This window comes from Poecilia reticulata, linkage group LG9 (genome assembly GCF_000633615.1).
Source record: "Poecilia reticulata strain Guanapo linkage group LG9, Guppy_female_1.0+MT, whole genome shotgun sequence".
Lineage (NCBI taxonomy): Eukaryota > Metazoa > Chordata > Actinopteri > Cyprinodontiformes > Poeciliidae > Poecilia > Poecilia reticulata.
This window is the reverse complement of record NC_024339.1, coordinates 15,144,361-15,155,831: the sequence shown is the minus strand read 5'-3', so window position 1 is coordinate 15,155,831 and position 11,471 is coordinate 15,144,361. Positions and strand designations below refer to the sequence as shown.

Genomic DNA, 11,471 nt, shown 5'->3' with positions numbered 1-11,471 from the left:
GTGTGTGGCATTGAGTCATAGTCATATATATATATATATATATATATATATTTATTTTTTTTGTCATAGTACCCCCAAGAATTTAAAACTACTTTCACCCCTGGTACGCACTACTACCGTCCCCGCCTACTTTTACCCCTGGTTTTATTTTCAAAAATGTGCATTTGAAATTTAAATTTAGCTTTATCGATTAATACATTGATCAAGAAAACCATGAGATAAATTTAGCCAAAAATGTTGATGAGCTGCCGTCCTGTGCTAGCCATTTGGGTGCACTAATGGTTTTGTAGCATATTAAGTACTATTTAATCTTTGAATTAAATTGAATAGAAATTATCTCAATGTTCTCAAAACAAAGTGAATAAATAATAAAATTATTTACAATGTTTTGTGTTTTAAGGGTTTACTCATACCTCAAATAGAAACCGGAGGTTCTTTGTGAATGTGATGTTTACAATTATAAAGAAGATCGGTTAGAAAATATGTTTTCTTACAAGTTAAAATAAAAATCATAATAAAAAAATATTTAAGTATATCTGTAAATTATGCAGTTAATGCTTTATTAAAAGTAGCTATAACGCAACAGTTAAAATTAACACACAAAAAAACAACCGTAAAAAATTCCCTATTTGAACTACAAAGACCATCATATCAACGAAGCACGACGTAGCGACGTCAACGTAATGAGGCAGCGTCCTTATAAACGTAACATCCCCGGATGTCGGTCTTTTTTTCATAGCTAAGGTAAGACAACCTTGCCTTCCTGTAACTGTGGGAATAAAAATCTGTTTTCATCTGTGTTACAGAATAAAAACTGCAACCCCGTAATGTCATCCGCTGTAACAGTATACTTAGATTATACGATCGACACCATTATTTCCTTGATTTGTCCATCATGTCGCTGTATTTAGGAACGTTTTAGTTCAACGATGCTGCTAGGCCGCCGGCTAACCTGAATGAAGTCTACAAAGCCAGTCGAGCCGCTTGCTTTAAAATGCGTCTCCTGCCATTCTCCGGTAGATTTCGTAACAACTTAATAACAAGATGTTATGTTGGTTTGCTTTAATCAACAGCCTTAAATTCACATGTAAATAAGCAGCTAACAAGGTGGCTCTGCTACTGTGCTGCTAACGTGTAGTCATGCTACATGTCATGCCGCTGGTTTGCATTTGGTATCGCCTCCGTCCATGAAAACACTATAAATGTATTATTTTTGTTAGTGCTGCTCATTGTGTTGCTGGTTCAGATGCAGTTAGATTTTAGGTTTACGTTTTAATGATTGGTGCTACTTAGCTCTTGTTGAACTAAGGTTTGAAAGCTCTAAGCTAGTTTAGTTACTGATGTTATGGCTTAAACAGTGCTGCAATACTAATTCATGTGTTTTAACAGAATTTAATGCATAAGATTTGGTCAGCTGTTTAAATGTGCCTGCTAAATAGTTGATTATAATAAACACTTCCCTGTCTGATATTTGTATCAGATGGCAGAAGGAGACAAGAAGAAGTCTGCCAAGAAGAAGCACGGGAGCCGTAACCCGGTTCTGGCCCGAGGCATCGGCCGCTACTCCCGTTCTGCTATGTACGCCCGCCGGGCAATGTACAAGAGGAAGTCCAAGACCACTGAGACCAAGGTGAGGACCGGTCGATATAAAAACAGTCTGAATGCACATGATGAGACGTCGCAGTTTAATCCCAACTTACTTTTGTTTTAGATTGAGAAAAAGATCAAAGAAAAACCCAAGGCCACAGTTGTGAAGACTGTCGGAGGAGACAAGAATGGAGGCACCCGTGTTGTAAAGCTGCGCAAGATGGTGAGTGATGGGGGGGGAAATGTTTTCAAGTTTATAAGCTGTTGGACAAAAATTTTACATTTACATAAATACTTGCAGACGTAAATAGAATATAATTTTTTTTAATTCAAGACAGAACACTTAGGTTTTTCTTTAATAAACTTAGAAAGGAATCTATAGGATGAACAGATTTACTCCAGAGTATTCTTACAACCAGACTATTTTACTGTGTTGTAACGTTTTGCATTGCAGCAGTAGTCCCCAAATAAACGAGTATCTGGTCACGAGTTCCTCCTGATAAAATAACCTAAATACCAAAAATAGCAATAAGAAAGTATATGCATTGTATAAATGGTGAAAAAGGTGATAAAAGCAGGACTTAAATAGAAGCAACATATTGGTAAATAAATCAGCTGTTGATTGGGCTTGATTTGCTGTTGTGACATTTTTTAAGATTCACATTATTTTAAAGTTTGGAAACCTCTCAATTAGAGGAACACTAGCTGGTTAGGGAGTTGAAATATTTATTCGGCTTAAATTGAGACAATCTGCTAGTAGCTTAAAACTCTGTGCCACATAAGAAGAGTAAAAGTCCCAGAAGTACTACTTAAGTTTCGATATTTACTGTGAGTTTTAAATATTTTTGAACAACAAAATTGGCCTCTCTTGTGAGAGAAATGTTAGGAAACTTCTGCGAGACACCGCACAGCAACAGGTAGGGGAGGGGCAGCGCTGCTTTTATTGTTCAAAGGAAACTCCATTGGAAGCACTGAAGAACTTTTGCCATCTAATTTTTTTGTTACAACTTCTAAACCTACTGGGTTTAACCGTTTTTGCATTTTCAAGTTTCTATTTCAGTATGAAGACGTTTGCTGGTACTCTAGTCTATAACATGGATATGTTTTCCTCCTGCAGCCCCGCTACTATCCCACAGAGGACGTTCCCCGTAAACTGAGGAGCCATGGGAAGAAACCCTTCAGCCAACACAAGAGGAAGCTGCGCGCCTCCATCACACCTGGAACCGTCCTCATCCTGCTGACCGGGCGCCACCGCGGAAAGGTAATCGCTTGTTTGAACGATTACAGATCAGGAAATGGATATTTGTTGTAAAGAAAAGACCGTAAAAGACTGGAGAAATTGACTTACAAAGGTCAAATATTAAGGATAATAACAAAAAGTCATGTCTTTTTATGAGATCCACATAAAAAGAGGCTATTTTGTTTCATGGGTGTAAAAGATTATTTTAAAGGCTACTTTTTTTTTTAGCATTTTATGTGCAACTTCTAAAAAAATAAACTTAAGCATTATCTTTGGTTTTGATGTTTTTTCATGCTTGCATTTGAGAACAAAAGTGGGAAAATTTAAAAAAATTTTATGATGTAATTGAATGAAAATTTACATAAATAGGGCTGGGCGATATGGATTAAAAAATATATATATATATATATATATATATATATATTTTTTTTCCCCAGACAAATCTGGTTTCCAATTTTAATCAGTTTTCTAGTTTTTCTCCCTTTATTTTCAAAAAACAAAAATGCACACATAGTATAGTTTACTGCAAGAATTGTTTAAATTCGAGAATATAGTGTTAATATTAGAAGACCAAAGAAGAAAATTACCTGAAGAATGTCTGAAAGTTACAAGAACGTCATTTTAATGAGAAAAAGTTTGGATAATTAATTTTTGTTTGTTGTTTCTCATAAAATTACTACTTCACTCTCGTATTATTTGGACTTTATTGTCATATTATTTTACTTTTAGATTACTACTATCATATTTTTGTAAAAAATTGACCTCATTCTTGCTTTTTAAAAAAAGAAACAAATCTTTGTCTGACTCATATATTTTGTTGTGACCTGAATTCAAAGTCCAAATAAACTGTCCAGCGTGGCGGCTCTGCTGACATCAGTCTGAACTTTGGAAACCGAAAATTAAATCTTCAAAATATACACATTTGATTAATCAATTTATTGCCCAGCCTTATGAAGCGTTATTAGAAACTAGTTTTCGCAGAAATATTAGCTTTGCCATTAATGTTGCACAATCATTCTGAGTGTTACGTTTTGCGTATATCAGTAAACAGTGAGAGCACTAAAAACAGAAACGCATCCCGAGTGCATCAAATGTTTTTACTCTAGAACATTTTGGGGGTTTAGTTGCACATTTGATCAAACTCTTAATCTCACACCGTCAGCGCAACACACAGGATTCTCTCCCACTCACCTGCTGTATGGCTAAGTTATGGCAGCGAGCAGCGAACCCACACACACTTTGAGAAGGCAGCTGACCTAAAAACAAAAAAACATTTTGGATGCATCAAATGTTTGAGTCCAGTACTGTGTAGCTCTGCAGCCATCCGGATGCCATGGTAGTTTTCCTCCTGCAGCGCTGCAGATGAACAGATTGGACGTCCTGGGAGAAATATTTGTAGCACGCGGTGCGTTGTTCTGGAGCAGAGAGCCTGCAGCGCTTAAGATTAATACTGAAATGATTGTTTTTCAGCGCGTGGTGTTCCTGAAGCAGCTCTCCAGTGGCCTCCTGCTTGTCACCGGTAAGGCTGCAGATTGCATAAGCAGTTATTACCCAGCTGGAAAACCTGGTTTTCTTTTATTTGCCAGGGTTTGCAGGAGTGTTTGAAATCCTTGAATTTCATTTAGATGTTTTCAAGGTCTGGAAAATGTCTGATTTCTGTACAAACTGCAGTTTTGTAATAAAATGCAATCAAACTTTTGATTAAAAGCCTAAATTTGTAAGATGTTATTTACAGTTGAAACCAGTTACTTTTATGCATAAAAAATTAGACATTTTTCTTATCTCACTGTCTAAAGTTAAATAAGACTAAACTTTTCTTTTTTTGTCAGTTAAAATCACTAAAATTATTTCTATTTGCTAAATGTCAGAAAACTTAGCAAAAACATTTGAGATTTTATTAAACATTTTCTATTTGAGCATTTAATTTGAGTAGGAAAGTTAAATGCCTAATTTGATTGGTGTTTAATAAAATTAAGCATTTAAAATGTGTTTTTATTGAAGCAATTAAAACACAATTTGTAATTAACATTTATTCCTAATTACTCAGGAAAGTGTAGTTGAATTAAATTGACTTATCTTTCATGTATTAGGTGTGTGAGACATTTTGCTCCTGTAGAATACAAGACATTAATAACAGTAATAAAATAGATCTTATAATTTAAATTGAAACTGCATTTATTAGTTTTTTTTCCCCCGAAGTTTGGTGCTGGAAAAGTTTAAAAACTAATCCTGAAAAATGGTTGATAAATTCTCAAATCTTACCGTTGTAAAAGTTTACGAGCTTTTGAATGAGTTAGTGCATTTCCTCAAAGGATGTATTTATCTATAAACGCCCTTCAACCTTGGTTTAAAAACTGCTTGAGTTTTACCATGAGAAAAGCGTACAGACCTTGTTTTATCCCAACGTTTTTTTTGTCTTTTTTCAGGCCCTCTTGCCTTGAACAGAGTCCCCCTGCGAAGGGCTCACCAGAAATTCGTCATCGCCACCACCACCAAGATCGACATCTCTGGGATGAAGATCCCCAAAACCCTCAACGACACTTACTTCAAGAAGAAGAGGCTGAGGAAACCCCGTCACCAGGAGGGGGAGATCTTCGATACAGAGAAGGAGGTAAGTTGGACTCTAACTGCTTCCGTGGCGCCGTAGTGTTCCGGGCGTCCTCGTTAACCCGATGCGTAATCTGCAGAAGTACCAGCTGACGGAGCAGAGGAAGGAGGACCAGAAGGCGGTCGATGCTCAGCTGCTGCCCCTCATCAAGAAGGAGCCTCAGCTGAAAGGATACCTGCGCTCCACCTTCGCCCTGACTAATGGCGTTTTCCCTCACAAGCTGGTTTTCTAAATATGTAATAAAAAGTTACCGTCTATTGACTGACTCGTTATTTTACCTCCGCTTCCTCCGCTATCATGGAGTTTTAATGGTTTTTGTAACAAAAATGTTACGATCTGAATCTGGGTGTTGAAATCTGACTTGCATTAGGGTAGAAAAGAGGAGGGGAGTACATTTATGCCAAAGCACATTTTGAGATTTAATCTCAGAAATGTTCAAGAAACAAGGAAATTTGAGTTTGAAAAGTCAACAATTTGCTGTGTGGGGTGGGGGGGATGATATTAATCCCTTAAATTTTCTAGAAAAACTGACATTGCTGAGTTTGATGTTCTCAAGGTTTTTCCAGGGCTTGTTGAGCAATTCAAGAATATTGGCAAAGATGGCTGATGAACTTAGGTTTTCATGGGTGGATTTTTGAAAGCTGTATTTTCACCCTTCTGGAACTGAGGAACGGTTTATAAAGGAGGATGAAGCCCTCATCTATTTTTAATGTTTAAAAGGTTTTGTCAGCACCTAAGAGTTACAGTGTGTCAAACAGTGTCCTAGCAGGTCTGCCTAAAAAATCTTAACTGCAGCTGATCCAGAATACTGCTGCTGGCGCGCTGACTAAAACCAGGAAGATGGAGCACATAAACCCGGTTCTAAAGTCCCTACACTGGCTCCCTGTAGCTCAGAGAATAGACTGTAAAATACTGTTAGTTTATAAATCACTGAACGGCTTTGGATTAAATTACATTGAAGATCTGCTGCTGCATCAACCTTCCAGACTCTCAGGTCTTCTAGCTCTGCATCCCAGAACCAAACAAGAAGCAGCATTCAGCTTCTATACACCATAAATCTGGAACAAATTCCAGAAAATTAACAGCTGATACACCGAGTTCCTTTAAATCAGACTATAAACCCCTGTTTAGACTTGCTTTTGAAACATAAGCAATGAACACTGAACAAAAAATCTGACGTGTATTGATTTTAATGGCATTTGATAAAATGTAATGACTGTATGTTTGATAATGTAAAGCTTTGAAGTACCTTGTTGAAATGTGCTGTACAATGAAACTTGATTGATTGCACCCTCTCAGAACCAGCCCCCTGCTGCCCTTCAAGGTTTAAGTTGGTACAGAAAATTGTTGATCCACCATAGTGAAATGACCAGAGCACACATTCAACACAGACAGTTTCACATTTATACTTTAATTAAAAAACCAACATGTCTAATGTAACAAGACAAAAATAAATACAAGTGTTTTATCTCTTTAACATGGCCACGGTTTATATAGTCAAAAACAACAAAGTAGAATGCAGCACAAAAAAAGGCAGCGGCCCCTCGCCAAGGAATGATAAGTGCCTTTTGAAGTCCGTCAGTACTGAATGGTCAACGGGGGTTTGGGGAAATGCAGCCTTCCCTTAACCGGACTTGAACAGCAAAATGGCTACCTGACCCAGGTAGAAGTAAATGAAATGCTTGGTCTCATGAGTAACATAGCTCCCAAAGTTCCTCCCAACAATGCAGTGCCATGTCGGGTTGTATTTCTTGTCAAACTCCTGTAAGGAACAAAAGAGATATTCAGAATGATCAAATATGCAGGGAATTGTTTTTTTTTAGCAAAACAATCAAGTAATTCTCGAATGAATGAGTGTTATGTAAAGCTACGTCACTAAATGTTTATTAAATTGTGAGTGGAGGAAATTATTGGCAACATGCTTTCAGTTTCCTGTATTATGCTCTTGCTCCTATACATGGATGGAGCTTTGACACTAAATTTTTTAACATTATTAATAACTTAGGATTAAATTACAGTCTTTGAATCTGCAAATATGTGCACCCCAAAGCAACAGTGGAGGAATGCCACTTCCTGCATTATCTATACACTTAGTGGAAAAGACAAGCTTTGCTAATCTGATTTCTTGATATAAATATGCTTGCTTAAATAATTTACCAGGACCTGAAAAAACACGCTCTAAGATATAAGATGGTTTTTGGTAAATAAATAATTTTACCTAAAGACTAGGGATTTATTTTTAAAAAACTAGGATCAAGAATGAAATGTAAATTTGCAGTTATGCATAACAAATTTGTATAAAAACTCCTGCAATTCTTTACCAACTTTAGGTTGTGGTCTGTCATCCCATTATTCTTAGTGGCCACTTGTACCAAACCCTTGCAAAACTTTCTCCCAGTGAACTGGTAAATACGATTAAGACAATATGGTAGTCTATATTAGAGTACATCTAGCTTTGTTAGGCCGTTTCTATAGTTACACATGATGGCTAAAAATTGTTCCGCTCTATAATAAATGCCAACTTGAAGATAAAAATGCGAGTTAAAGGACTCTTTAAGGAAGTCAGAGTAAAAAAAAACAAACTAAGTTGCCTCAAGAAAAACCTATATACTAAACTGGATGTGCAACAATGACACACCAGATGGTTTGCATTAGTCGTTAGCTTTGCAGTTATTTCAGTTATGCTGGGCTGGAATAGCACATTAAAGACTAACTACATAAGTAACCTGACTCAAAGAAAAAAACAAAAAAATCTGATGTTTTCCCAACATGGTATACTTTCTTGTATGAATTTAGGTGATTTTAATGTAGGTATGCAATACACAACTATTTGAGAACAAACCTTCAACCCCAAGTACTTTAAATATAACAGCAAGGTCAGACATGCTTGGCATAGACACCAACATTTTGGTTGATTTTTGGGGTAACTGAGAGATTTGCTCAAATGATGCCCTCCTTTTTAAAAAACAGTATGAATAAAAGATTGTTTTGGAAAAACTATATTTTCATCAAGGCCTAGAAACTTTGAGGATTTTGTGTATCTATTTAGCAATCTACTGTGACTGGATGCTTTTGAAAAAAATACCTTGCATGGGTTGGGCACTAAAACTGGCTCCAACCCATGGGGCCTACATCCTCCTAAATCCTAAATCCAGCCCTGGTCACAATGCCAACATGACAAAATTTTCAAAAGCCTATTCAAATAGATCAGTATATTTTGTTAAAGACGGTTTCTGTGGATTTGTCTGTTTAGTTGTTGGATGCTTCATGATGGAGAGATCATTTATTTATATATACCTTTTTAATGTATGCAGCGATGTCTTTCTCAATGTTGTACTTCTCAAGGGCCTGTGTGGCACACTCAACGGCGTCCTGCTGCATGTCCTCCGACATGTCGGCATTCTTGATCACTGGCTTTCTGTCAGACATGGCGTTGCTCTGGGTAACCAAAACACAGCGGATAATTTATCATCCTCATGAGGGCATTGACACACACTCATACATAATGTGACTGTAGAGGCTGCCTAAGGGTACCAACACTGATCAACAACGGCATCGGGGGAAATAAAGCAGTGGACACGTCAAGATCATAGAGAGAAAAAAGAAAATGTCTCTTCAGAGACGACATTATTACATAATAACGGCTACATAATGTTTGATCGAGCCATTTCTACAAGTGTTACATAACTTCCATCAAAAGGCTGCGAGATGAACGTGCGCTCTGCGTAGTTTCTATGGATACTCAAGACATTTAAATTTACCGTCTACATTTTTACACCTCATGCTAAAACTATAACTCCGGCAACTCCTTAAAAATGCATTAGCCACTGAGAAAACTCTCCCCAGTTGTTTTTAGATGTGCAGGAAAACATAAAATGTTAAAAAAAAATTTAATAGTAAGTAAGGTATCATGGGAAGATGTTTTTTCTCTCTCTCTCTCAATAACTACCCCGGTGCGCCCCATGCAATGATGCTGCTGATTAGCTGAAACCAAGACAACCAACAGTAATTCAATACAATGGGGGGGAAAAAAACAATTTAAAAAACGCGTTTACCAGTAAAAATATATTGCACACATAATAAAGTGAACAACTCAAATACAGCTCGGTGAATGCACAAATTGTCACCCTACCTTCAACGGAAGCGTATCAAGCGATGAGTAGTTTAAATGGGATAACTGCTCCTGGAGCGACAACTCCCGCGAAGTGGTTGACACAAAAGTGATGTGGGTGTGTGGCGGTAGGATACGGCTGCCTTGACTTCCTCCAATTGGCTGCCGTTAACGCACAAAGCGCTCTCATTGGTCGACTGGTGCGTATCCTTGTGGTGTTTCTGGTAGCATTTTATTTCAACCCATCATGCACCGCGAAACAGCCGTTGTCAGGGCAACGCTTGTATATGGTGGGGTTAACGCTAGCGTGCTAATTGCTAAACAGTGAATTGTTTTCTAATTCAGTAAAGAAATGTAAAGAAAGTTTCGGTAAATAAAAAATGTGTATTTACGTTGTGTAGTTGAAACGATTTTTTTCTAGATTCAAAACTATGAAAATCTGGATATTATAATGGTATGAATTAGAATGTGAATATAACATATAAAAAGCAATGACTTTAGAAACACAAGTCTGTAAAAATATTTTATAAAGTGTTATTCAATAGGTTCAAAGAGGTTTCTTACATATTTCCAATTCAAAATTCTACTTTTCCAAACAGAAAATTTCATACGTCAGTCTTTAAATAGATTAGCTGTAAAAATAGTAAACTTTAAAGAAGGATGGAGAGATAAATTGGATAGATGAATGGGTAGATAACAGATTGATACATGGATACATTTATGAATGGATGAAGAGATTAATGTGTGATGAGATTAACATATTGATGGATAAATGGGATTACCAAACTAATGGATGAAAGGTTGGATGAATGGACAGATCAATAAATGGATGGATTATTAGCTGGAGGCATGATTAGTGAACAAAATGATAGATGGATAGATCTATCATCCATCTATCATTTGTATCTATTTATCATATAAACAGAATAAAGAGCAAGTGCTTGGAGAATGTGTATTGAGTGATTCACTCAACTATGTTTACAGTGGGACAAGGAATTAATTGTGAAAATATTTTTTCATACTTTAGGAAACTTTTCTTCTCAAAATTTTATATTTTAGCAGTGTGCTTAGTGTAGAAGTACCTCAAACTGCTAACTCCTTGGAAAAATAATCAGCTTTTGTGCATCCATATAATTTACTAAAAAAGACAGAAGTCAAGGCTTGTGGGAACTGGATCACCGAGAATGGAATAGCAAATACACCAGAATAAAAGAGTAATGGCTCCCAAAGATGAGCTACAAAATGTATTCGAATTCAAAAATACTTTGATCTCAAAGGGAAATGTAATGTTATTGTTGGAAACCCAACATGAAAGCAGTCATCATGCATCAGAGCCAGATTGAAGAAATGAAAAACATAGAGATTCCCTACCAGTGGTAAGAAGGAACTGGGGATAAGCACAATAATGAGGCGCTAACCATGACAGCACAAGAAAATGCACAATTTGCACAAAAAAAAAAACAAAACAGAGAATGAGGTCTACTAGACAGGAATCAAAATGTAGATCTTAAGAGACCCTGCTATTAAAACTAATAGAAGGTTCTTATGACGATGCCAGGCAAACTGCACAAAAAACCTTTAAAACTTAAACAAAGTAGCTGGAGGAGTGTACAGAAACATCTGGAGCTGGAGGCCATCTCCATGGTGGTGCAGAATACCAAAGGTAAAAAATATGTGAGACTTGACAGATACATGTCTAACCAACCAGTCATATGCGATACTTGGTACAGATAAAAAGATAACGATATAATTTGATGTCCAAAGATCAGTTCTGCGTTCGTAAAATGCTTCCTTGGTTTCATGCTCATATTCAAATGATAGGGTCAATAGAGACTGCTGAAGAACTTGATAAGATGCTGCAGTTAATTTTGCCATTTGCGTTATCATTTAGTGCAGAAACATGTGTAAATCATGCCCTCAAGGAC

At 36.7% G+C, this 11,471-nt stretch overlaps 2 protein-coding genes across 3 annotated transcripts; one reads left to right on the top strand and one right to left on the bottom strand.

Annotated features, from left to right (window-relative positions):
- Nucleotides 1–726: 726 nt before the first annotated feature.
- Nucleotides 727–5,692, top strand: rpl6 (ribosomal protein L6). Of its 2 annotated transcripts, none has more exons than XM_008418153.2 (7): nucleotides 727–744; nucleotides 1,481–1,630; nucleotides 1,712–1,810; nucleotides 2,705–2,848; nucleotides 4,298–4,346; nucleotides 5,254–5,438; nucleotides 5,515–5,692. In XM_008418153.2, exons 2-7 carry the CDS (start codon nucleotides 1,481–1,483, stop codon nucleotides 5,665–5,667), a joined length of 780 nt encoding a protein of 259 aa, XP_008416375.1. In that variant the 5' UTR covers nucleotides 727–744; the 3' UTR covers nucleotides 5,668–5,692. The 2 variants fall into 2 exon arrangements, with proteins under 2 accessions (XP_008416375.1, XP_017161952.1); XM_017306463.1 differs by lacking the exon at nucleotides 727–744 and adding an exon at nucleotides 942–1,016.
- A 1,133-nt stretch (nucleotides 5,693–6,825) lies between these two features.
- Nucleotides 6,826–9,692, bottom strand: dynll1 (dynein, light chain, LC8-type 1). The gene is made up of 3 exons (XM_008418152.2): nucleotides 9,568–9,692; nucleotides 8,733–8,873; nucleotides 6,826–7,197 (listed from the first exon to the last, which is right to left on the bottom strand). The coding sequence occupies exons 2-3, from the start codon at nucleotides 8,862–8,864 to the stop codon at nucleotides 7,060–7,062; spliced, it is 270 nt and encodes an 89-aa protein (XP_008416374.1). The 5' UTR covers nucleotides 8,865–8,873; nucleotides 9,568–9,692; the 3' UTR covers nucleotides 6,826–7,059.
- Nucleotides 9,693–11,471: the final 1,779 nt, after the last annotated feature.